The sequence below is a fragment of the Fulmarus glacialis genome, unplaced genomic scaffold, assembly GCF_000690835.1.
Source record: "Fulmarus glacialis isolate BGI_N327 unplaced genomic scaffold, ASM69083v1 scaffold15882, whole genome shotgun sequence".
NCBI lineage: Eukaryota > Metazoa > Chordata > Aves > Procellariiformes > Procellariidae > Fulmarus > Fulmarus glacialis.
The window spans coordinates 20,957-48,910 of NW_009196049.1; the positions used below are offsets into that span (position 1 = coordinate 20,957).

Genomic DNA, 27,954 nt, shown 5'->3' on the forward strand with positions numbered 1-27,954 from the left:
AGGTGTAGAAGCAGGTTCCTGTGAAGGGGAAGTTGGAATTTATACTGAAATGATGAAACATCCAGAAATAACCCAGATCCTTTAAAATATTTTTGCTTGTTCTGTTTTATGAGTGTTCCTTGGAGTGATATAATGAAGCAGAATTATGTGTTTCTATATGCTGTACATAACAAACATCTGGGAATGGAAACCATTACCATGGCCACTAAGTATAATTCTGTTTTCTAGCAGTCCTAGAAATGTCTTTACTCAAAATCTAAGTGGTGTGGACAATACAAATTTGAACAAATTCGTATGAAGTTGGGCTATAATATTGAGTAATTGTATTTTGTTTTTGCATAGCACTGTAAATAAGTGTGTGAGGTGTGATTTAAGAGGCTTTGAACTTTTTTGGAAATTTTATCTATATTTTAATGTTTTCTGTTTTCTTTCTACAGAACATTCTGGCTTTAAATCCCCGAAAACAGACACATGCAACTCTTCATTCAACTGCAGCAAAGAAACAAGTCAAGAAGCAATGGAAAAGGAATTCTGACAAAAGCTGTTCAGTAAGTGCATGTTTATTATTGCATCTGGAACATGCAATAAATCATTGAGGCTGAAATCTCAGTTGTGTGAGAAATTCAAATTTGAGTTTCCTGTGTTGTTCAGTAGCCAAATTTGGCTCCTGGTTCTGTTCCTGTAGATACAAAGTTACTTTGTGACCAGCTATTTACTTTTCAGAACCGAGTACATGCTATATGTTTTTCCTTTTTGGTGATTTAGTAAGTCTTTGATGCAACTTGTTCCCCTTTTGTTACGGAGTCTGATCCGTCTCAAGTATCAAGTGGTATCACAGCTGGCTCACCCCCTCCCGAGCCTCGCAGAGCCACTCGCTCTCCCTGGGTAGCCAGCGTCAGCTGCCTCTTCTGTACCCGGCAGGGCTGCTGCCCACTTGCTCCTTTTCTTTCTGTTTTCCGAGAGTAACACTGGGTAGAGCAGCACTTCAGTATCCTTTCTGAGACGTTTAAAGGTAACTTTATTTCAGTACAGAAATAGGGGAACCCATCATATGTACCTATTTTATATACACATCTATGTATATATAGAGCTATCTAGATATGTTCTATATTTACATGACCATATGTATATATGTTATATATAAATACATAAAGCTTAGATTAAAACATGGCTCTGGATTTTAAATTTTGTGCATTGTGTTTTTAGGAAATAGTTTTAGAATAAATATTTTTTTTATTATAAACTGTCTGTATTCTTCAGTATTTCTGCCATTAGATATCATTATTTTCTCTCTAGGTATTTATATATATTCCTAGTCTCAGTGTGACATTTGACTAATCCTATCAGACTTTGTTGTCTCTTTGATCTCTCATCTGATTAGGTTTGTAGTGTTTTTACTGTCTTCCTACAGATTCTCTTAGATAATCCTCTAAATTCAGAAGTCTTTTAGGTAGAGTACTACTTCTTCATCTGCAAACTATTTCCCTTATGGGTACAATGTTATGGTGTCTTTTCATAGTGTTATCAAAACACCTTCTCCTACTAAGTAGGAAATTTTAGGTTTGATAGTTGATATTCATTTATTATTTAAAAAAAACCCCAACAAAACACAAACCAAAACAAAAAACTCACAAAGTTCCTCAGATTCTCAAAATTATGAAATCCAGTATGATCAACAAATATTTGCTGGAAGGAGCAACCCAGGGTATCCTTAGCATTTCAGCCATACTCTAGTATAGTTTCCTGTTTTGTAGCATTGATTATAAGAATCTCTCTCTTACTATAGCTAATATGCCTATTTTCTTAATTTATTTACTGGCTTAGATAATGTTATAATAACTGGAAACTAATGTACATGAAAAGCTTCTGTCTGTGAACAAGGATGATTATTTTGGGATGTCTGATGCAGTTACTGCCCACAACTCTCTGTTCCTGCTGCACAGCTGGACACAGGACAGCTGCAGTTTACATTGTTATGTTTTCAGGTGACCTGTAATCAATACCGGGCTGTAAACTCCTCTGCTTTCAGAAACTGTTTGTTAAGAAGCTCAGGTATCCATGCAGCAGGGCAGCTAGGTATTTGTGTGGTAACCTGATGAGCTGTTCCAGTGTAAATTATCCTCGTTAGTTAAACTCCAAACTATAGCATACACGTCTTCCTAATGGGTGTTAACAAACATTTTCTAAAGCTTCTAGGCTTTAAGATCACTGAGCTTTACCCTGTATCAGCCTTGTTTGATTTTTGAATTCAGTTTCTTCATAAAATGTTTGACTATATGAAGATCTTGCTGTTAACTGTGAAAGTGCATAGCTTTCTAGAAATTGTCTCTCTTCCTGCGTTCCTGCTCTTAGCTGTGTGTGCTTACCTCATCCCTAAGGCCTGAGCTTCTTGGGCTGTGCAGACAGCACCGATTTTGGGTTCATCGCTAGCTTGTGTGCCTTGGCTGGATTTTCATTTGAAAGAAATTCTGAATGTTGTCAAATATTGCAGGATGATGTTTTGGCATAGCTTTACAATCTCATAAACAACTTGGTTTTATAGTTCTGCATTACTGCATAGAGATCCATGCAGTTATTAGGAACCTGCACTGACAAGAGATCTGCTCATGTGTTGCAACTTACAGGGTTAAAGGTTAGAGATAAGCAAATAGATATATATCTGTACATGTACACACTTTCATCAGAGATAGTTGTTATACTGTATGTTATAAATTATTTGGTAGAAATGTCACATTATTTAGTTTGCAAGTCATGATAAAAAATGTAAAATACTTGAAGAAACTGTAAAGGGGTAGTCCTTATTTTTAGGCCAGTAGTGGTCCTAGTTTTTAGAACTGTCAAACTTTTCTTTACTCAGAAATATGTAGCTTACTTTTACTATGCACACAGCTTACTATTCTGACAGAAAAAGCCCTACAAAACTAAAAAAATCAAACCTAAATATTTGTCTGGTATCCCATTACATAAAAGGCATTAGGAAAAAATGAGAGACTTTTTACATTCTGCAGATCATTGTTGTTGAGTGGTTTTAATAAACAAAGAAAACAAAATGATAGAATCCTTTCCTAGCCTTCTTAAAATAAGAAAACTAATGTAGGAAACGATACATTGAGCACAATTTTTTGTTGTGGTCTAAAAAGCCACTGGCAGAAATGTTTAGGCCTGCTAACGAACAGGTCAAGCTCTATTTGAAGTCCATAGGAAGTATATTTGCTTGCATTTCCTTAAAATCTGAATTTGGCTTTTAGCTTTGGATTCTTTTAAAGCTGTACTGATACTGCCTTTGCAGAGTTACTGTTGGAGGGAAGGTGGGAGTATGAAAATACAAAACTAATTAAATTAACAGCCCTCAAAACTCTGAACAAAAGCTGCATCTGCTGAGGCATGCACACAGTGACTTTGTAATGTCTAATACACTTCCAGATGGCAGACTTACATATTTCCTCAGAATAATTACACAAGTGAAATTTTAACTCCTAGCCTACTCTGAGACACTTTGGGTTGCCCATTAAATGAGTTCTGAAGTGGAAACTGAGTGTCAATATCTTTCCTCAGCATTGGAAAAGCATTCTCCTAAAGGAAGGTTCAGTTATGTTTTCAATGAGTACTATTGTTTATTTACTGTTTTAGCAAGCAAATTTTGCTGTAAAAATGATATATAGCTGTAGATGCAAGATCCGTCAGCTTTCCTTCAGAAATTTTAACTGAGAGATTTAGATCAGAGTAGGAAAACTATTGCTGAGTCACCCTCGGTAACAGTGCTAAACCTAAGCATTAACACTGGTTTCTTCTGAATCATGCTGAAAGGTGGTATAAACAGATGCCACTAGTCTGTCTGGGGAAACAAAGGGTTCTGTTGGTCAGAAGAAATTAAAAGCAGAAGACTTCTGAGATGGCTATACTAATAGTAAATCTTGGAGAAGGAAGCAAAATTTAGATCACATTAGGTAATCACTTTACAGATAAAACTAAAGCAAAGAAATGAACTCTGGATGCTGTGAGGACTTGCATTGATTTCAGGGTTTTCCTAGGTAGTTCAGGATTGTTTAGACATCTGATTTATTTTTTTATTTATGGTTCCCAACTCTCTATAATTCCATTTCTGTACATATTTATGCTTGCTGACATTTAAATCACAAACTAGATGGGCACGCATTGTGTGCATTTGCATTACACCCAGCACACTGAATTCCTTGCTTTATGAATAGGGTTTCTAAGCTTTATGGGACAAGTTCTGCTTTTACCTTGTACATGTGTGGTTTTGTTGTTTTAATGAAATTCACCTCCGCAATTTTTATAAATTCACTTGTCACTGGAGAATTCAGTGGGATATTGTAGTCCATCCTTTTTTTATAATGAAACCTTGAAGGTACCTACTAAGGATAGGTGAGAAGATGATATAGACCCACCTATGTATTCAGACTTTCTTCAGTTTCTGCATTTAGAAATAATAGTAATAATTGCTCCAGATGGAAGGGTTGGAAGTATTTCAATGAGACAAGAAAGGTGAAAAGGAAATGGGGTTTAAATTGGTTTGTAGTTAATTGCCATAGCCTGTAACAGTATTGATTTTCTGGCAGTACTAGCATTGTTCTTTGTCCTTACATTTGCTAAGCCTGGTCAGTATTGTGCAACAAGAGCCTCTCTTCCTTGAACAAAATCATTTTTAAGCTCAGCTTTTTTTGCCAGGGCATCACTTTTGGCCAAGAGTCTTTAACTGTTCTATAGTTCTTTCCAGACATTAGAAAGAACCAAATTCTTCACCTTGTCTTTTTCTGTGCAACATTAAGGTGCAACCACCAGATTGTTCTGCGCTAATGGTGGAGAGTGAGATCTGCAATTCACTGCAAGAAGTAACACATCACGCTGCTCTCTAAATTCAGAGGACAAGGTTGCTTCCTTAAAACAGTAGTAATAAGAGTTTGCTAAAAATTTCAAACTGCTTTTTACCTTGTTAGTATTTCTGTGGCTGTCACTGCTATATATGAACATCTGTAAAAAGGAATTCTTATTCAAAAAAAAAAGGCTTGTAAGGACCTCTTAGTGTACAAATGTCCAAGCTGGCATAGAAAAACCTGTAAATAAGATGATTCTTTCTCAGCTACAATCAGTTTGTCACTCTAAGTATTGCCTTCCAGTGAGATGGAAACATGCCATGTGATTTTTGTGCCCAATCATGTGTCACGGTTACAGAATAATCAAGTTAGCAGTTCACAAATAACTGATGGGTTGAAGCAGAAATAGCGCAAATTGCAAACAAGTAGATATGAAACCCAGTTTACCCGAGGCCTGAAATCAGGAACCTTAATGAATAAATGCTTTTTCAGTGAATAATTTGGCCATTTCTAGACATGTATTGATGAAAGATTATATATTTATAAATAAAAAATAATCCCAAATATTGTAAAATAGAGAACACTCATTAAAGGAAATCAACTCAATTATCTTTATAATCTAAATGTATAGTTTACCTTTGCAAATATTTATTTTTGTCTTCATTGCATATGAATATGCAAGTTTAGCTCTTTTCTGAATGAATATACAATGGCAGATGTCTCTATAATCGCTGCTCTATTCAAACATTAATTGGTAGAACATATGTAGAATTCTACTAGTCTGAATAGGTATAGGATAGCAGCAGTCTTTTTAATCACATCACTATTCAACCACTAATTGGTGTGATGATTAAGGGACATTAGAGGGAGCACTTTGACATCTGATTCTTTGAACTGATGTCTGCTCAGGCTGCACTGTATTCATCATGGCCAGACTGATTTCTTAAATAAAACACTCTGATTCCCAAATGTGGAAAATATTGCATTAGGATCTATTGAGGTGATTAGGGAATTTGAGAATGATTCTTTTATTTAACTAGTGATTGACTGTATATGCACAAACTATTCGTATGAATAATACATGGGTTACTGAGTATCAGAAAGAGCTGAGAAGTAACATCAAGAGATTTTTCTCTTTTCTCATAGTGTCAATAATTAAATATTAATAGACATTTTAAAATGTACCAGTTTAATCATTTAGCAGTCAAATTCCTACTCATGCATTTTTTAGATTAACTAATTACTCTGCATTTTCTCGTATCGATACCAAATGCTGGCATTTATAACCATTTTACTGGAATAAAGTGGTTTACGTGTTTATGTATGATATCACTTATACTTGCTCTAAGAAATGCATATTATAATCCTTGAATTTTCTGTTTTATTTTAGTTTCAATATCTTAAGGTGTTTTCATTAGAATATCTCAATAGCTCATAACTTGCCTGACTGCTACAAATTAGTGCTTTTATGCACATTTTCTGTGTATCGAATTGTAAATACTAGCTAATGGCAAGTTATGCCAAATCTTTTTTAGTCCTCTGCAAAAGGTTCCTGCTTACCTTGTGGCTCTCCTGCAGGGCTGTACAAAACCACCTCTGACCTCTTAACTTCCTCTGTTCAGAGTTCTTCAGGTTTGGTGTTCTTCAGATTTGATGTTGGATGATTCCCCTTCTTACAGAGCAGCACTCACCAAAAGATTTTTAATTCCAGGTGTATTTCTGATCTTAACCATTTCAGAACTGAAGTGTCTCAGAGTTGCAAATTGTTTGGTTTTACACGTACATATATGAATGAAATGAAAATGCTTGTCTGCTGCAAATGCTGAATTCTAGGTAAGCCTAATCAACTCACTCCCCTTCATTAAAGCTGAGCAGATCAGAGAGTAGAGGTAGGACCAGAAACAATCTTCATGGTTAACTGTCATCTTCTGCTTAGCCTTATATTCTTTTAGATGTGGATTTCTATATGTGCACTTTTCTGTAGTTATTGGATGGAGATAAAGGTGCTTTCTTGTGTTGGTGTATTGGAAAACAGAATAAGACTAGCTTCTCTTTTTTCAGCCCCTCTACTCCCACTTTTTCTTTCTTTTGTAAACCATTGCCTATAGTGAAGCCTATACTGAAACCTATACTGCTCTTTTCTTTCCTCTCGTAGACTTTCTTCTTGTATAGCGAAAGCCCTATCTCTGTTCTGTTTAGAAATCTGTAAAATTAAAAATGATCACAAGCTTTAGGTTGAGAAATTGTAAGTGCTTGAACATCATTTCTTGGAGAAACCTGAAGTAATTACTCACTTCAGATCTATTTATATTGTCTAAGTCCTGGAAGACATCTGCTCGCTAGAAGTAAAAGGAGCTGGGAGACCAATTTTAGTGTGGAGGAAATAGTATAGCTTGCTGAATGCTGTATTTTAAGCAGGGCTGGTAGCACTGTCCAATATTAAGTTGCACTGAAGTGTTCATTACAAGACCCTGCTTGTCGTTTTGTCTGCAACTTTGCCATATATTTGGACAAAAATTTTCCGAGTACCAGTCCATCACTTCTTTTATGCATGTTAAAAAATCAGTCATATATGCATATCAAAAAATCACTTGATTTAAATATGAATCAACAGGTCTTGCAGAAAAGCTTGTTTTTGATCTTTTAACCAATCCTGATAGCATTATATTTAAAAAACCACTAGCATCCTCGTGCTTTCAAGCAAGGATGCATAACAGGCTGGGGATTGAAAAAGTATGTTGGTACAACAGAACTGTCTAGAAAACCTTATCTTGACCAGTTTCTATTGCATTTTTATCACAATGTTCAGTCCTCAGGTGGAGAGCAGTTAACTGCCTCATCACTTGCTGCTCCTTTGCTTACAATACTCAGTATTTTTTGCTTACAATAGTGTCCTGGTTTCAGGAACTCTTAAATTTTTGTCGGTGCATCTCAGGAATGATTTGAGACTTTCATAATGATTTCTTTGTTGTTTTGTAAACTGATACATTGTTTGAATATAGTTTTGAAAATAAACATAGTATCCCATCCAGTGTTGATATCAGAAATAATGTTTTTGGGATTCTTCAGTCTGCAAAGATGCTCCTTGGTACATGAGCCTTCCTTATAGCATGTGCGCTTCACATTGATGAAATGGGAACTGGTGCGTGGTCCAGTCCCTGGAGCTGTGGTGTTGCCATGTCGAAGCATATTCCCTCTTAGTCTTTCTGGCTACATGCCTTTTCCAGCAGTTCCAGCTGTCTTCAGAAAGCTACATGTATGTGTTTTCTGCAGTCACTTCTTCCATCTCCAGTCAGTCCTGTTTCTTCAACAAATATCTGGAACAATCACTCAGCAAAACTTTCTATTCCCCTCTAATACTGAGAATAGGACAACAACCTACTGTTGCTTAATTGCTAGCTAAAGTGCAAGAGGTTTTCTTCTATAGAGCTAAAGATACTACCACGTGCATTCCATTTGAAAATTATCAAGTTGTAATTCATGTCTTTTTGTATTTTCCTTTAAAAAAATAATTTGAAGTTTTCTTGTTCATGTACCATGTGAGAGGGACGTTATTAACATTGCTAAATCAAGTAAATAAATTAAGAAGCATCCAAATGCCTACCTGTATAGTTGCCTTAAAGGATATGCACTATTCAGGAAAGGCAAACATAACGGTAAGGCATTTTATGTTAATAATGCAACAGATGGTAAAAAGATAGCAAGGGTAAAACCAAATCTTTATGGATGAAAATCACTTTAGGGAAAGGCGGTAAACTAATTTATAGTGTGCTGAGAATATGCTATAGAGTCTCCACACAGCAGGTTTAAATTCGGCTATGGCTGTAAATAGAAATCAATCTAATCATAGAAACATAAAAATGTAGGTTTGAGAGGGATGGTGAGAGAATTTCTGGATTGGGACAGGATGAAATATAGCTAGGCGTTTCTTGACAGGTATTTGTATAACCCATTTCTAAAGGCATATGATGTTGGAGACTTCTCATTCTTGTTAGTGTTTAATCAATGCAACAGCAAGTTTTTCCTAAAATAGACTATATTTCATTTGTTGAAGATCAAATTGTCATCTTGTCCTTCTCCTCCTACTTGCAGAACAATTGATGATTGTTCCTTTTTGGTATAAAATCCGTTATAATATAAGATTCCTGTTAGTTATCCTTCCAGTTCTTTATTTTTCTTCAACTCTTCTTTGCTGGTCATGTTTTCTGAAACTGTTATTTTGTTGCTTTTCTTTGGATTTTCATTTTCTGCATCTTTCTCTAATCATGATGATGAAAAATTACACAATTTTTCAGCTGGGACCTAGCTAGCACTGAGTGGAATGAAATAATTTCTTTGCCTCACACACTGAACTATCCCACAATGTGCTGTTCCTTCTACAAGAGCATTGGATTATCTTGTATTCAATTTATGGCCTAAATTCTGACCCTTCAATTTGGCTTGATATTTAAATTCTTATCTTGCCTTTTAAAATGTTTAATATCTCCTCCTTCCCTGTTTCCCTTATTCCACTAAACATGATGTTGGGTACATTCTTCTTTTCCAGCTATCCCAGTCACTGGGGTCCTGCGTGAATCATGAAGCATCTTGATTCAGGTCCTTTTTCAGTGACAGAAAACAAGCTAGGGGTTGTTTTTTGGTAAGTTGTGCATTCACTGGATATTTGTTTTATCCAGACTACATTTTTGGTTGGCTTATGAAAATGTGGTGTGGAATACTTATAAAAAAAGGTTTATTCAAGATTTGTCCCATCTACCACTTATTCATGAGACCATTCATCCTCTTAAGGGTAGAAAACAAGATTGATTTAACTTTGTTTTTTACATGCCTGTGTTGGCTTTTTTATATCACATTATCATTTTTAATAAATGTACTCCATTTTCTCTGCTGGGGGCTATAATTGCTATTTTCACTCCCTTTTTTGTAAAGGAAAACATGTTTGTCTCTTCTGGCCTTTTGGAACCCCAAGCCCTCAGAGTCTTTGGGTGCAATTGATAGTGGTCCAGGGATTCCTTCAGTTAGTTCCTTGATGATTCAGTGATATATGAACTGCATTTGTCTGATAAAAAAAGAAATTCCCAAACCTCTTTTTTCCATACTCAAGCCTGCAATCCCATGTTCTTGCTAAAAATAATACTTTCAGTAATAGTTATGGCTATACCATGCCATCTTCATAAAGAGAGCAGGGAAGGCTGTGAATAATTCAGTTCACTCTGCATCATTTGTTATTTGCTCTCCTTTCCTGTACCGAACCTGTACTTACCTTTATTTTCTTCTACTTCTCATGTATATAGAACCTTTTTCTTCCTATTTTTTCACTTCCTTACTAATTGAAATTTGCTTGGTGCCTTAGCTTTCTGATTTTATTCCTGCGGTGCTTGTGCTGTTCATTTATACTTAGAAATTTATATACTTAGGTATAAGTCATAGTTTCCTTGCTTTTATGATTTTGATTTCCAGGCCATGGGGGAGACATGGTACGATCATAAAGGTCTGTTAAGTGCCTTTTTTTTTTTTTTTCTTCTTCTCTCTCAGGAAGAGTTTTCCTTTGTGCATTTCTGTCAGGGTTTGCCCTCTCTCCTGCTTTCCTTTACTGATCAGTATATCTTTCAGGAGACATATCAACCTGATCCTGAGTCTATTGAAATTATATTTTCTGAAGTTCACCGTCCTCATTCTGTTACCCTGTTACCCTCACAACTTTCTATACTTGGAATTGATTGTAATGCTATTAGAGAGTTAGGTCACTGTAAGACACTTTGACTTTCTATATACAGCCTGGAAAACCACAGATCCTAATAATGGTAGGTGCAGGTGTTCTTTGATGTGATAACTGACAAACTTTGTTAGTAACGGTCATTAAATCAGAAACGCTAACATAAAATTTAAAATAGTATCAACTCTTACTAATTCAGGTATCAAGCTGAATGGACTTTAGGCTTAAATTTAGCAAATGGGGGAAGTCATAGAATAGATAATCATAGAATATAATGTTCATCAAGGTTTTTTTTTTGAGTTAATTTAATATAAATTCTATAGAAGAATTACCAAAATATATTTTATTATTTTATAAGACAAACTCAGAAGTTAGGAAAACTGTTTAGATCTCTGAACTGAACTAAACTAATCTCTGAACTGAACTAAACAGCTCAAAGCCATGAATTTTGAGGAGATTGTTATTAATTCAAATATACAAAAGTTTTTTGGAATTTGCTTCCCAACTTGTAAAGAAGAGTTTCAGACTGAACTGGAAAACAATTCAAAAAGAATATTAAGAGTATGAGGATAACCCATAAGGAATTGAAAAAAATGGGATTGATGGGCAAAGCAGGAAGTACAGAGGGAAAAGTGAGAACTTTCAAAAGTCAAGTTGAGTCACACCTGGCAAAAGAAATTAAAACAAATAGTAAAAGGTTATTGAGCTATATAAAACAAATAGTAAAAGGTTCTTAAGCTATCTAAATTAAAAGAAAAGAACAAGGAAAGCCAGTGTGAAGATAGGATTAAACATCCCAGGTATTGTCTAAAATCTTTGTAAAAATCATTGTCCTAGTTTCAGTAAAATGGGAGTAAAATAAGAGGTGGCTAATGGGCAGACAAGTGCATAAATGGAAATCTTTTCCAGAAGGAAAACTCGGAGGGTTTAATCTCTGAAATCAAAGGGACAGAAAAATGTCCATAAAAGTATATCACAGAAAAGTTGACACTTGAAACTACAGGCCTAAGAGTAAAGCAAGCTGTATGTTATGGTACTTGATTAAAGAATAGCCGATGCAGTTTCTGTATGTTAAAAGATGGAGAATTGATGGGCAACTCTAACTCTGTTAGTCTCCTATCAGCAGCATGCAAAACTTCAAAAACAAATTTTGAAGCAAAGATTTATTAAACGCGTTAAGGTAAATATAAGATGGAATAAGACATATTGGACTTTATTGTTAGGGGTGATATGGTGTTTTTTATTTTTTTGGCCAAGTAATAATGAAGTATCATCTGCTTAGATTAGAATAGTAACATGGATAAGGGACTAGCTAGAAAGGAAATGAAAGTGAGTAATGCTTATAAAAGAACTTCTGGACTTTGATCAGAGCTTGTTGAAGGATCAGTCTTCAGATTCATACCATTTAATATTTTCATTAATGAGCTTGACGTAAATATTAGGAGCATGTTACAAGAAAGTCGACAGGCACTGTCAATACAGAAGGAACTAGAACATCATAAAGAACTGTGTGACACTGAAGTTTAGAATAAAAAAAAGATAAGAATAAATTTAATAGTGCAATTAGGAGGCTGTACAGCCAAGGGCTGAGGGTAAGAATGACTAGGAGCTTAATGGTTGGAATTAACAGAGAAGATGATTTAGAAATACCAGCTGATGGTTCCATCAACTGGATGAGAAAAACTGAATGTGAAAGCAAGAGAGTAACTCTGATCATCCAAGTTGTCACTTCCAGTCTCCTATATACTTTAATGTTTTGGACCATAGGTGTCTGACATAGCATGCTCAGTTATTCAATAGACTTTCTGCGCTGATTGCTACCTGTTAAAAGGGGATATTCATAGTATGTAGGATAAATTGCTTTAAAATCACTTAAGATACTGTAGTGATGGGTGTCATTGAAATGTTTATGGGGACAAATAGTTCTGCCTTCAAGTAAGGTTTTGAATAGTGTGCAGTAAATAAGGCTACACATGAAGCAAAAATGTTGAAAGGCTATTGAAGAGGTGAGCACTCTTTCTGAGTCAGGCAGCACTTGTGTGTAAAATAGCATATGATCATATCATTAAAAGTGGTGTTTTGCTGCATATGCGTGAAGGGGCCAAATCAAGTTTTGAAACAGCAAACCTTTTTTAGGCATTTTTGAATTTAAGTGTTTGACTTCACAATGCCTGTGTTTGTTTTATGGTGGCCTGTATCATCTACGGGTTCTGCTGTGTTCTCCAACCAACTCTACATACCCTTACATTGGCCTTTAATTTCTACAAACATTACTGTGGGAATGAGGTTAATAAACTGGGGTTATGTACCTAACTGAATATTAGTTTCTGTCCTTTGTTTACTTATGTGGATCGTTTGCGGTTTCTCTTTACTACGTAACAATTTGTAGCTGACAGATATAGACTGATGCTGTTATCTTTTTAAGGTATGTGCTCTGATGCGCATTCTTGTCACTTGCTACTGATACTCTGCTATGCAGACATCAAATTGCTTTGAGTCTGATTTAGCTGTATAAAAAATTTCCAAGTAATAACACTGATTTTGATGCCCTTACATGTTAACTGAACATTTTGTCTATTCTGTAGGGCTTCATCACAGGTTGGTCCTTAGCTAAATTATGTAGTTACCTTTTGCTTTAGCATTTCTGTTTCTTGACTCCCCTTCCTAATATCCTTAAAGTTTTAGTCCCTTGGATAAGCATTATTTCCATCCCAAAATTAAAAAGACTTTCTCAGAAGTTGCCATTGGCTGTTGGAAGGAGTCTGTCATTTCTGTGGAATAAAAAAGGACTGTCAGGGAAACTGGCTTAGTATCTGTCCTCTTGAAATCTAATGTCTAGCTAATGCTGAATGATCAATACTTTGTAAAGTATGGACTTAATGAGCATTTGCTTGTGAAGATTGAGCCCAGCAAACTTTTGTTTTAAAAGAAAAGATGGGAGGGGAAGCTTTGCTTTCACTTCTGTCACATCTGAAGTCATTAGAAATAATAGATATTGAAAATTTTAAAAGATTTGATTTATAAGCTTTTGGGAACAAACTTCACTTCCTTTATAATCCCACTGCAGTTTTGACAATGCTTGGACCATTTTTCCCATCCTGTACAATCTGGAGGCTACCTACTATCTTTTCTTCAGTGTAAAGGCTTTCAGAAGCAACTTTGCAAGAGTGTAAGAAGCCAATGAATCTCAGCCAGTAATGCATACACAGTAACTATTTAAGAGTTGGGTGAATTTAACACAAATTTTAATTGCATAAGAAATATTATTTACATTCTATTTCTCAAAGATTGTACAGTAGTAGTATTAGTGAACAGTAATAACATATAAGCTGTGCGTGTTTTACAGAGTACATGAGAGACAAGGGGGCAGCATGCATCACAGTACGTGGCGGTTTCTTATGCTGGAAAAGTACTCCTGTTGTTGGTGCTTTCTCTGGAGTTTTTCTTTCTCATTTATAGTTTCCTCTGCATTTATTTGGTAGTGAACGGACAAACAATGTGAGAAGGATCTTGCATATATTTGTAGCAATAAGTCTGAAAAGCTCTGTTGCCACCAGGGCTCTAGAAAAGCTGTGGAGAGGTACCGGGTGTTGCTAGGCAACACCACATGGCCACAGATAGTATTTTTCTTTTAATTTATTTATTCTTCTGTTTGAGTGTGTCCTGCTTGGAGCCATTTGGGTAATATTTAAGCAAGCACATAGAAATCAGAGAGCTGCAGGAGTGAAATAAAGGAATGCAATATAAAAAAAATAAGAAAGGAAAAGCCATGACACATAATGAAACAGACCAAGATACATGAAATAATTAGTAAGGACTAAGGGAAAAAAGTAAACAAGCATGGGGAAACAGAACAGGAGAGGAAAAAACCCAAGTAATGAAGAAAAAAAGAAGAAAAGGAAAGATAGGGCACTATTGAAGAAAAATTAAAAATTGAAAGCTCAAACAGTGTATGCACAAGGGAAACAGGGAAACTGCAGCATAAGAATAAGAATTAAAAATTGGATATAAAAATGGCTTCGAGAAGAAAAAGGAGAAATTTGGTAATCGTGTTAAGAGAGTAATGATTTTTGTTTCTTTTTACTTTGCAGCCACCCTGCTCTTTCCTACTGCTCTGTTTGCACATATGCAGTAGTAGTAGTGGTGACACTCAGGAGCTGGGGACTGATTAATAAGTCCAATATGTTTTCTAGAGGGGAAAAATAATTTAAAGAGTTTCAGTGTTATGTAGAAAATATTCAATGTATATGTTTGAAAATAGGATTTTCAAAACTAGGTTACTGCATTTTATTGTAAAATGTGGATGATTATGCTAAGGGTACTAAGTTAAGCTCTGATGCAGGGAGGGAATGGGTTGTTCATACTCTCCAAGTTAAACACTTTAATCAGGGGCAGGTCTGTCCTGTGCAGTGTTCTGAGAACTAAAAGCCCTTCACTTGCTATAGCTGAAGCCACTTCTAGACTGGAGAGTAGCATAGCCATGTGAGGAAAATGCTGTGACAGAGCCAGCCCTGCTGAGAGACCCAATTTATTAGCTCAGGAACTGTGCTACCTAGCCCAAATGTCTTGAGCACTGTTTGTGGGACCTGAACTAGACTCCTCCAAAGAGTGCTAAGCCTACCTCATACCAAGGAGCCTTGCATCACACTTCTCTTCTGGTGAATCTTGGCTCCATATGTCCCTGCTTGCTTGGGAATCTCTGGGAAGGTGCTTGCCTAGTGCTTTGGGGCATGCTTGTATTGCTCACCTTAGCTTGAAAACAGCAATTTTAAAGAGACTGACAAGAAAGGGAATACAGCAGTCTGAGCTGTCTGAAGGCAGGCCAGAAGGTTTCGGGAGAGGAAGGCTATTCGGGTTGAGACATGAAAGCTTCCAAAGGAGTAAAAATCTTACAAAGATGACAGTAAATGGGACACAGAACTAGAAAAGTGCACAGTGCCATACTGAGGTATTAGGTTGTAAGATGCTCTTCTCTCTAAGGTGGTAAATGGAACTGAGACCTGAGGCTATATATTTATCCTGGATGTTGTTTTCAAGCTGCATGTGAATAAACAGCATTACAGGAGCATTCTCCTAATGCTCTTTCTAATGTTCACTGTGAAAAGAACTTTTGAATGCCCTGCTGACAAAGGTAGCTACACATAAACCCTGTTCATTTCTGTATATAGGAAAGTTGTCGTTCGTGTCATTTCTTACAGAAAAGAAACTGATACCAGTTATTCCCTTAAATTTGTACTGGGAGATTCTCAAGCTTATTAAACATACATGGTATCTTATTCAAAGAAAATTAACTTACTTGAGCAGTTTTCCCTCAGTTTTGATTGTGTCTGTGTGTCTGTAAATAGATGACACAACAGATGGTGATAACTTTGTAGGATCTGCAACCATTGTAATAGCCCCATACCTCTGATTTTCTGAATATTTTTTGAGAGGGAAAAATAATTTACAGCAACAGTGTTTGCACTGTCCTACTTTGTTGTTCTCCCCACCCCGAGATTGACTTTCCACCTCCTTAGCCATGAGTGTAAGCTTTCATTTTGACTAAGTTGGCTTGATGCATGGTATTTAAAGATATGTAATTGTGTTGACTGTTAAACGGTTTTGGCTCCCAGTGAATCAATTCAGTGGTTCTTTGGGCATTCTTATATATGCTTTCCAGTTTCATGGCTTTTTTTTTTTTTTCCGCTTCCATTTGTTTTTTCTGACTTTGTATATATTACAGAGTCTGAGGTCACTGTCTTACTGTATGTGGACCCTATAGTGTTACAATAAGGTTTTAGATACCAGTCAGTGATGGGCATAGTAAAGAATGCATATAAATATAGCACTTTTCACTATTTTTTTTCTTTATATTATTTTGGAAAAAAAAAAAAGAAAAAGACAGCAAGTTTTCCTCTGATTTAGCTATTTTAAATGGCAATTAATATAAAATGTATTTAAATACTTGGCTTTCCTGAACATCTCAGTACAAGGACGCGTCTTTTGAATCTCAAAGAAAATGGAAGTAGAGGAGAAATTGCAGCCTAGTTTTTTTTCAGAGATACGTGAATTGTCAGCTCACTTATATGTCTTCTCATGACATGTCCTGCTATCATCTACAGTTACTTCAGAGTCCACATGTAGTTTAAAACATAAGAGCTGAAGTAACATTTTGTTGGTGTTTGCATATGGCGCTCATAATTTATGAATGAGCTTCAGCTTATTTTAAGTCAAATCATTCTTCAGTTTTTCGTGAGGAATGATAGTGATGGAAAATCTGATACAAAGTGCCAGCATGTAACACAACTGCACCAGGGTCTTGATACAAGGGTTGCGTTCTACTGGCTGCAGCCTTTTTCCTAATTCTTATTCCTTTGACTCGGGTAGATGGTTCTCAAGTAATCTTAATATTTCCAGTTACTCCTCTGGGGAAGTCTAGTCTCAACTTCATATTTGGCTTCGTCTCTGGTAAGTACCCTCAACTGTCACATGAGGAAATTTGTTTCATTGCTATCTAAGTCGTCTTTTGTGCTGTGATACTGATTTTCAGATAACACGGTAATCCAGAATAGAAGCGCATATACTCTTTTCTTGGTAATTCACCAAATCAGAGGGTGGAATCCTAATAGCATTTTTTGTGGAATTGTTTCATTTTTTTGCGAAGAAAATTTGGAGGAAGGATGCTCCTTTCCTAGGACTTGGCCAGTGAGCATGTTGCAGGCACTGAAATATTTTCCATGCAGAGCTGTCACTGTTTTCTTTCACTAAGCTAAGCAAAGGATGGGATTTTTCCACCCCTCCTGCAGGACAGAAACATTGGGTTGCTTGGAGTCTGAAAGTCATAGATCCTACAGTGTTCTCTGTACATGAGTCTAGTCCCTTGGTACTGTCAGCAGTTCCTTGGCTCTTGGCCTTGTATTTAGCATCTTTTCAGGCTCTTTTCAGGGGACTTAAGTCTTTTAGATGTTGGAGATAATTAGGAGTACACAAGTTAGTAAACAGTACATGGAATGTGGTTTAGCTGGTTCATGTGTTTCTATAGCTGTCAATAGAAAGACATGATCTGTAAGATTAGGAGAGAAGAACCTTGGGTAGGACCTTGCTGTTGTGGTTTAACCCCACCTGGCAACTAAGCACCACCCAGCTGCTTGCTCACTCTTCCAACCCAGTGGGATGGGGGCGACGGAAGGGTAAAAGTGAGAAAACTCGTGGGTTGAGATTAAGACAGTTTCATAGGTAAAGCAAAAGTTGTGCATGCAAGCAAAGCAAACCAAGGAATTCATTCACCACTTCCCATCAGCAGGCAGGGGTTCAGCCATCTCCAGGCAAGCAGGGCTCCATCACGCCTAATGGTTACTGGGGAAAATGCCATTGCTCTGAACGTCCCCCCTTCCTTCTTCTTCCCCCAGCTTTTTATTGCTGAGCATGACATCATATGGTATGGAATATCCGTTTGGTCAGTTGGGGTCAGCTGTCCCGGCCGTGTCCCCTCCCAGCTTCTTGTGCCCCCCCAGCCTACTCGCTGGTGGGGTGGGGTGAAAAGCAGAAAAAGCCTTGACTCCGTGGAAGCACTGCTCAGCAGTGACTAAAACATCCCTGTGTTATCAACACTGTTTCCAGCACAAATCGAAAACATAGCCCCATACTAGCTACTGTGAAGAAAATTATCGCAGCCCAAACCAGTGCAATTGCCTAGTCAGTTCTTATAGTTACTTGGGAAAGAAGCTTATGCAAAATATGAGAAATAGCTCTGGCAGATTAGCTTCTGCAGAATTGGTTGAGAAAACTGTGTCATGTTGTGTTTTTTTTTTTAATATTGAGGTAACTACAGGGAGCTGTAGTGCATGGTGAACGGAGAACCACGGAAGAAAATGTTTCGTTGTGGCACTTCTGAGAAATACTGTTGTTGGAGAATAAAATGTGCCTTGTGAGAGATGAGAGGTGGGATCTTGGCCTGCTACATGTAATTTGCTTTTATTCCTCTACATAGGGCTGGACTGCATTGTTTCAGGATGATGTTTAAGCATTTTATTGTAACTTTAATTTTTGAAAAGATCTTACATTTAATAATTTTTTAGCTATGCATGAAAAATAAGAGGGAACCTATAAGTTGGTACTCTCACATATGTGGGGTTAATTCCTTAAATTCTTGGTCATTTGGCTTCTAAAAAAGCAGGGGCTTTTGGGTATGTGTTTTTTCTTATGCTCTTTGTTGAAGGTCAAGAACATAATCTGTTCCTTAGGAGTACAGTTCTACCTGCATTTTAAAGATTCTTCCTTTTTTCCCGGTTATGAGCTCTGTAAATGTTAATTCTCAATATGAGTCTGGTCTTTACCTACATATTCTCATTTTATTTAATCTCAATGAGTCAGGGGAATATTTGCCTAAGCAGAGTAAAGAATCCCAAGGGAAAAGCAAGCTAGGTTGAAGTATGGGAAAGTACTGGGAGGGAAGGAAGTACAGCATTTGCGATTTTTTTTTTTTCTTACTAATCTTTACTTAGTTATATTTTCACTGTCAAGTGAAAATAGTATATTTAGAAATTCTGTGTAGAGCCTGTGTCTCTTTACTTAGACTTCATGTCCTTAAAGAATTAAATTGTAAATTTATGCTGTGAGTACTGGAGAATCGAAGGATTCAACCGTCAAGAATGGGTCCCAGACAGGATTTTAAACTTCTGTGAAGTAGTGCTCTCTCATGTAGTGCTCAGGCTTTCCAATAGAAAAAGGCAGGACTACAGCCTTATTAAAAAAGAAATAGTATCTAGACGAAGCTTGTCATATTCTAAGAGATTATGTGTATTGTTCCCTGCTACAGAGCTCCATCCCATACAGGGAAGCAGTCTTAGAAGTGTCTCTTCAGATGTAGAGGGACTGGTAGCTTATTGCCAAGTCCGCTCACTCGTCTACTGATCAAGTTTAACATTTGTTCTAGAAAGAGAAGGAAAAAAAAGAGAGAGGTGAAGGTTTTCCTTCCTTTTTGTTCTCACAGTTTTCTGTCTTTTAAAGCTGAGTCACAAGGGGAGGAGCATTATAAACTGTCCTGTCTAGTGGCATCACCTGCATTCTCTGCTTCTTTATTATTTCCAGCTGTGCCTCTGCTGTCTTGCATATCTTTTGTAGCTTTTTATTATTTTCTTTTGAGTTCTTTGGTCTAGTATTCTTTGTGTTGCATGCCTGGTCCTTTCAGAATCCTTTTTCTCATCTTCCCTGTATCACTACTATCTGATGTGTTATCCATTGCCAAAACACGTGGTGTCTGCATCTGCTCTGACAACAGCAGGTTGAAAGCAAGCAAGATATCATACCCTTATGTGAACACGAAGGCTGTTATAAATTTGCCACTTGAAATTTGTGCGTGAAATGGCATGAAAAGGAAGTTAGGAGAATGCCATCTCAGATTGGAAGATCTTTCATGGTCCCGGTCAAATTGCAAACGAAAGCGTTATGTATGTTTAACAAGTAATTAACTTTTATATAATTACCTGTATTTAAGGATTAAATGCACCATATTTTAAACTGGGAAAACTTTAAAAAATCCAAAATTGTCTGCTTCCACTTCAGAATTCCCAGTTACATTGACAGTATTTCTGGTAATTAATAACAAAAAACACACTTGCAGTTTCAGAAAATATCTCATGCATCGGAGTTTCCTGGTATCAGTCCTGTTTTAGCAATATATTCCTGTTTGTGGAGAAAATGTGATACTTGTGTTTGATTTTGCATGTGCGCTATTTTTAGTGCCTTCAAAGTAATATTCCTCTAAAAAAGCTGAGAAAAATTAACATGGTTATACTAAGTAGGCATTGATTACAGCCACCCATAATTCTATTTAATATTTTTTTCTATTGATTTTTGTTTGATTACTAACACTTAGAGCTGGTTTTCTATTGGAAGTCTGCTAGTTTTGATGTATTAATACCTATATTTTTCAAAGAGCCTGTCTGGCCAATGTGGCTGTATCACATAATGAAAAAATTGTTATAACAAATGTTCATGTATTATGAATGATATGCCGTCAAGTGTTATATAAATACCTGAAGGCTCAATATACTTTCTGCAGATATTAGGAATATGTACCTATTAAAAAAATACCTATTTTTCCGTTGTGAACAACTGGTCAGGTATCAGTTTTAAGATGCTTTTCCCCCTGTTTGGAATAAGAACCCCTTGAGAATGAGTCACAGGAAATAGGAAGGAAGAATTTAGTAGGTAGATATTGTGTCGATCATAGTATCTTACAGTGAGGATCAAACAATCCTTTTACTTGTTTAGTTTATAAGAATGCTCTTAGATAAAACCCTTTGGCAAATGGCATCGGTTTTGTTTGGTTGCTCAATATGAACATAGTTTAAGGGGGCTTCCTGTGTGGAGTACAGCTATCGGCTACTGAATAACTTTAATGAATTGTAACACCAACATTAAAAAAAAATGCAATACATGTAAGTCATTTTACCCTATAGCAGGTGGGTGCTTAAGCCTGTAAGAGAAGATCTATGGAACCATTTAGCTTTTTGTGTTGTTTCAGTATAGAAAAACAGTCTGTTCCAAATCAAGAGAGAAGTCTGCTAAGAATATTTAGGTTTCATTTCATAGCGTTATATAAGTTCGCATCGAAAGAAGTAGATGTGCTATTCCAAAGCCATAACAATTGTCTATTAGTCTGTTTTTAATAATTTTTCTTTGGCATGTAATCCTGTTTAATTAGATTCTACTCTCTCTGTTGTTTCAAGATTCCATAAACTGGAGTCTTATATACCAGCTGCTAAAGCAGGAGTTACTGTCTAAATGATATTCACAATGAGTATTTGGAAGGTTTACAATTATACCCTTGCTAATAAATTGTGCTATTTTCCCCAACAGTTTTAAGTGCTAATCTTCAGAAGGCATTTTAAAATTAGCTAAAATTCTGTCAAGAGATTTACAAAAATTGTTAGCATGAAGATAATTATGTCACAGTCCTTGGACTCCATCTCTGATTGTGTGCATAAATCAGAAAATGTCAGCTGTGTTTTCCCTTAATAATTATCCTTGCAGCAATATATTACAGTTTAGATTACTATTATAATGTTGCTTTAGGTTTATAAAACACAAGTTAGTTATTTCTAAAGTCTTCTGCTGTTGAAATATTTCACATTTCCAGAATAACAAGTGATTATTGGTGTTAACATTTTATGTATCAATAAGAAGATCAATATGGAAATAAGCATTCTACATTTTTTATACAGTCCTCCGAAGAAGTCAGCTTTTTTATTACAACTTCGTTAAAGGAGATCACAGTATGGCCAACATTTTCAAAAGAGCTAGCTAATGTGGTCAGCCTTGTGGCATGTGTGGGACTTGACATTTTAAGGAATTTTTTGGACCAAAATTTGAGACTTTTCTTGCTGAATCTGTACAGGACGAAGGTGCTTACGGCAGATTCTATAGGTCCTCAACAGTTTTGGCAATCTGTCGTTGGAGCCTATCTCCTTAAAGGTAACTAATTGAAATATCAGAGGGAGCTACTACATCCTTCAGAATTTGGGCCAGGTTGTCTCATTTTAAGCACTCATAAATCTAGATACAATTACATTTATTATGCACATTTTAAAATTTGGCTGCATAAACGTTAGAAAATTAAGACACAACATACTCCGTAGGAACCTCTTCCATGGATTATAAAAGATAAAACAGGAGAAAAATAAATTTGTTTTAGCATTAACAGCAAGTGAGAGCTGTTCCATCTTTCAATTGCTGTATGTTCCTTATGTTTAATACAAGGAGAACATTTGACAGTAAAAATGTGAGATTTACTTTCACAAATGTTTGGAAAAAACTCAAGCTTTCTAAGAAAATTTCCTAAAACCACGTGGAAGCAATGAATTCCAAGAATTCGGCAATCCTACTTACCTAAAAACTTCTTTCACGGAAGAGAAACAGTATTTTAAGTAAGGCTTTTGATTTGGCAGTGTATCAACTAGGGTAAGAGATCTACTCAACTTCAGTGATGCAGGCTGCCTTAGGATAGGTCTTACGCTGTTGTCAGATTTTATTTCTCAACTATCTCAAAATGTGTGTAAGACATTATCTGTAATATACTTTTGAAAGTCTTATGTGTGAAGTATTTCTGGATAGAGTTAAAGTAGCAGGATATGGCTTAGTGTGATCCCACTCTCGTTTGACTGGATGAAAGATTTAAGGTTGATTTCAATGGAAGTACTGTATCAGTACTGTATCGCAGAATGGGTGAGTTTGAGATACGGTCTTCTCAAAACTCTGACTCTTAGACCTGTCATGGCAGAGCAGAGGCAGCAATGCTTTTGTGATTTAGGGAGATCCTCAGTGGTGACACCAGGCAATAGACTGCTTTTGGTTTCTGAGCTACTTCTGCGAAGTTTTGCAGTTGACCCAAGAGGCCAAATCAAGAATTGCTTTTCAAATGACGAAGCCAAGCAAAGAGGGCTTTTCCATCCAAGAAAAAAACATATACAAGAAAGCTAAGCTGATGAATGTTTAGAGATGCGTTTTAAAAAGTACAACTTCACTTTTACCAGAATCCTAGGTTTTTATGTAAAACTAGAGTGATTCTTTATTTATATTCTCCAGTTATGTGAGCTAGCTTGTTACTTCAACCAGTGTCAAAGAGTTAGAGTACTTTGGACTTGGTAGTTGCCGACTTCCCTCAGACTGTTAGAATATTATTATAAAGTTTATGTCATGATATTGTTAATATTGTCTCTTACCATAACTGAAAAAAAAAATTATGAGCGCATAGTCCTTCCTCCCAAAGCTTGCAGTTTATTTTATTAACAACAATAAATTGCAGTAGGAGAAAAAGTCATATTTTTGTGGTTATGGGAGGAAAAGCTTTTCAATTTGTTCGTTAATCTTCCTTCTTCCTCATCTTCATACATTCATCATTCATCATTCTCATTTCTGATTAGATGTTCCATCAGTATGCTGTGTGATGCCGCAGATATTTGTGAATATCCAGTCTACATCTCCCTTTTTAACTAGTTATCACGTAGGTTTATTTAAGATCTCATATGATAAATAAGGCATTTATTTATATATAAAAACTCTTCCCCACTATTGCATTTTGGTTCATTTAAAAACCTCAAAGTATTTATGCTAGAATCCTTTAAGAAGCAGTATTTACTCTTTTGTGGCTTTTTGACATGCAATGGTAGTTTGACTTATGATGATCATGTCCCTAATCGCATTTCTGTACTTATTTTTCCTCCTGAACTTCTCAAAGGTGATGTTTAGTTTAGTACATACGGCACTATAGCTCTGCCAACAGCGATAACATATGCAGTACTATATAATTATTGAATCGTAGAGTTAAAACTTCTAGACTTTATCTATACCCACAGAAAACTACTTGGCAGTAAGCCACCAAACCCAATTTTTCATTGCTTGCATTTTGATTTTCTTACTTTAGCTGCTGCTCAGAATGAAACACCTGGGAGTTTAATTGCTCATTATACTTAAATCTGTGAAGTATTATGGGCCAAAACATACTGCCCTGTGCAAGACATTTATAGATATTAATCTATTTGGTAGCATGGATAATAGAATGAGCTCAATTTTTGCTACTGATTTAATACTTAAGAACGTAAAGCTCACCCTGGTCATGGTCTACCGAAGTTTCGTCATTTCCCAGACATATTCTTCAGAGTATTCTCATGCTCACAACTTCATTCATATTGGTAACCTTTCTTATAAACCGATACCCTTTCAGACGATCTACAAATGTAGTGTGCAAATGTAGAAGTGGCATCTATACGCTGGTAGCCATGCTTATATTTGGTACTTCAGACACCCTGTCCTCTTTTCTCTGAGAGGATCCAACATACTGTTTTGGATGATTTGCAGCTCTAACTGGAAAGCAGTGAATATAGTCAATATTTGCTCACTCCCCTGTTCAGTATGGATGCTGTAACTGGTGACATAGTACTATGAGGTCATCCTCCTTCAGGAGTTTGTGTCTGGTTCAGTTTTTAGTTCATTTTTTTCCTAATGGTGAAGTTACTTGCTCTCCAGCTGCTGTACCTTGAATGAGAGCTATTTGGCTGAAAGTAGCTGAGAAAGATATTGTCCAGAAACAATTCTCAGAAATGGTAGAAGTTCATTCGTCTTCTTGTCAAATGAATTTTTATGATATCTATTATTTAAGTCCATAAAATTCATTCCATTTTTTGTTCTGGGTTTTCTGTTCATTTTTGCATTGGGTTTATAGTTGAGAGTGAGTATTTGTGTGTGTAAGGCTACATGATCACAGCATTTTCTTTAGATATGAGCCACCTTTGTTGCCCTTCAGCTGATTAACACAGTATGGTCTATATAGACAAAGAAGAAATACCAGCTGAACTCACTCTTTTCAGCATTTTCCACGTGGAGACCATCAGTTATTTTAGCTTGTATGATATAGAGAAGATTTAGTTGTGTTTGATAAAAATCTTATGTGCTTTGGATCCTCTGTCGTTTTTACATGCTTTATACCGCAAGGTCAAGAGAAATGAACTGCGTGATGCTCAGATTTTCTGAACTTGTCCTGAGATGCTGGTGGCACAGGATTGTTAAAACATGGGCTTTCCTCTTTCGGCGCTTGGAGCGGTATTCCAAATGATGTTTCTTTTGGTCTGTTTTCCTGGAGGATGGGAGGTTTGATTTTTGCTTGCACAGATACTTTCAGTTTAGTACTGATGAATCAGGAATTCTTTATTAATTAGTATTGTTGATTTGGATTTCTTTTGTGTATTTTAAATGACTGACCTGCCTGTATGTGCTTGGAGCTGAAGGTCAATGTATGCTGATCTAAATAATGGAATACTTCATTGTAGAGCTTCGCTGTCTTTCTTGCGTAATCCCTTTGAGTTTTTGAGTAGGATTTTGCCATACAAAGTACAGCTGATTAATATAAACAAAGAAAAAATATCAGATTGGCCATGGGATAAGATTTACTACTCTTGCATCATTTTTGACAAGGGAGAGAACAGATTGTAAAAGTTCCAAATGTAGCTTTGTTCGTTTCTCCTGCTCAGAAATGTATTGTTAAAGCATTAAAACTTTGTATTGAAAAGTCTATAATCTTACTTAAAAATAACGATAGTTTAAATGTTAATTGGACAAGCTAAAATATCTTGTTAGGTCATTTACAAATATCTAATTATTTCCTTTCCAGTAATGCTTTTCTAGCCTCAAATTGAATGTCATTATAAAAATAAAGAATCAATGCACAAAAGAAGTAACAATAGGTAACTTTTATTGTACTTATTCTGACTATCTTTAAAATGTGGACTTGAAAATTAATATGGATATTAAAAACTGAAAGCAATATGACCATATGATAGTTCACATATTTTCTTTACAGCTACTGCATAAAGAGCCTGACAATCCTGCCTTCAAGGTTGTTAGCAATAGTAACTGTTACGCTTGTAACTTGTGTTTCTTTTAGACCCATATGGCAAAATTATGCCTCCCAGAGGTAAGTTTTGGTATTGGAGAAAGGTGCTCCAGAGAACAGGGGTAACCTAAAAGTCTCCTGTATTGACGAAGCCTCAAGAGAATATAAAAATCCTATGGATGATGCCCATGATCAGAGAATTACTGTTTGCTGGTATTTCACACTCACTTTGCACAGATACAAATTTCTGTACTCCCCAGCATCTTCTGAATCAATTTTATTGCCTTTATGGGAGCAGAAGAAAAGGATCAGCACTCTGGAGTAATGGAACCAGTCACACATTTAATAATAATTAACAGAATATAGTGAAGTTTTATTTCATTTATTGTCACAAAATTGTTGGCTTCATATTACTTTTAGAAATACTGGTGAGCTTTAATCTGGAAAAAACATTAAGTGCTTAAGGTGTCTATAAGCAATTAATCTTTTCAGTTTCTGTTATGTTTTAAAAATTAAACTAAATATGAATCAAATATGATTGGTTTGTTCCAACAACTCTGCCTGTTTCATTGGGACAGTATTTATTACTTTTATTATAATTCTAAAATGCACGTTTAGGTTTCTATTCTCGTCTGTGTGTGTTTAGTAGCTTTGTAGCCTCGCATACTGATAAAGGAAAAATTATTTTTTCTTTCAAAGAAGAAAAAAGTAAAAATTCTGTACATTTCATTATGGGAAGTTTATAAGATGATTTCCGTGACAACCATATAATAAGGTTCATGTTTACTTTGTTTCTGAGTTCTCAATGTCTTTTTAATGACTCCTGTGTAATTAAAACAGAATGCATAATTTGAATTACATAATATAAATCAGTTTTGTTTGCATGATGTTGAATAATGTTAATATACGTACAATATACTGTTTAAGAGCCGTACATGGATTTGTCCGTTTGTTGCAGAACTGTGAGAAACTAGAAAATAATTTTGATGACATCAAGCACACGACTCTTAGTGAGCGAGGAGCACTTCGAGAAGCAATGAGGTAAGTCTGGGTCACCATAGCAACAGTCACAGATGTGGTAAAGAAAGAGTCATTCTTCATTATTGGGGGAACAAATGAGTTCATTGCCACCATTCAGCTCTATTCTCTAAGGTATTAATTTGTCAGTGGAGAGGCTTCCCTTGAGGCTGTACTTTGGTTTTGAAGCTGCATAAATGTTAAGCCTGACTGCACAGTAAAAAACGTAAATGTTTAATTTGTTATTTAAAATGCTTAAGGGGTGCCTTGCTTTATATTTATACTAAACTGTGAGTGAATGGAAAATATTGTTCATCTAAATTCTGTAAGTGTTAAAGCAATTGTACAATGCTGTTTGAACAAACCTGTGTTTACTTTTAAATTGGATTTGATTTTTATGTATGTAGTTCCTGTGTACTCTGATTTTATCACCAGATAAAACATTATTTTGGTTTTGGTAATGGAATGTTAAAATCTATCTGGTCCTTCATATATTGTAGAGATGTATATTTTGCTTAATATCCTCATATCATTGCACTTAATGCTTATTAGAGGAGGTTAAAATTAGACAGTATATGAATCTTCTGTCACCCTTACTTGCACTGTAGAGTATGTGGGTACAGGACTCCAAAGAAACTTGCCAGCTATAGTACCTGGAAAAGGGTATGCTGAAAGGTAGTGGAATCAAAGACAGATTTTCTAAAGTAATTCACTGAATAATCAGGAAGATGTTAATTATAGTATTATCTGTGGATCAGAAAATTATAGTAACCTGTACTTTTAAAGGTTTTGAAAGTTGGATAGTAAAATGTAATGATGCAAACATAGTGCTTCATTTCACTTGCCTGATATCAGAGTAACTTGTTAGACTTGCACTAGCTCAGTAAAAAGTAAAAACAACAAAAAAATACTGAGAATCTTCTTCAAAAACTAATTACATCCGTTTACTTTGATTGTGTTTATAATCCCTTTAAATTTATGGATATATGTTGTGGTTTAACCTCAGCCGGCAACTA

The 27,954-nt window shown here is 35.9% G+C and overlaps 1 protein-coding gene across 1 annotated transcript; it reads left to right on the plus strand.

The window, feature by feature from the left end:
- Positions 1-437: 437 nt before the first annotated feature.
- LOC104072572 (dihydropyrimidine dehydrogenase [NADP(+)]-like) lies at positions 438-26,962 on the plus strand (the record flags this gene model as incomplete). Its single annotated transcript, XM_009572083.1, has 2 exons — positions 438-548; positions 26,880-26,962. Coding segments are annotated over 2 exons (194 nt in total), but the record flags the coding sequence as incomplete, so codon positions are not given.
- Positions 26,963-27,954: the final 992 nt, after the last annotated feature.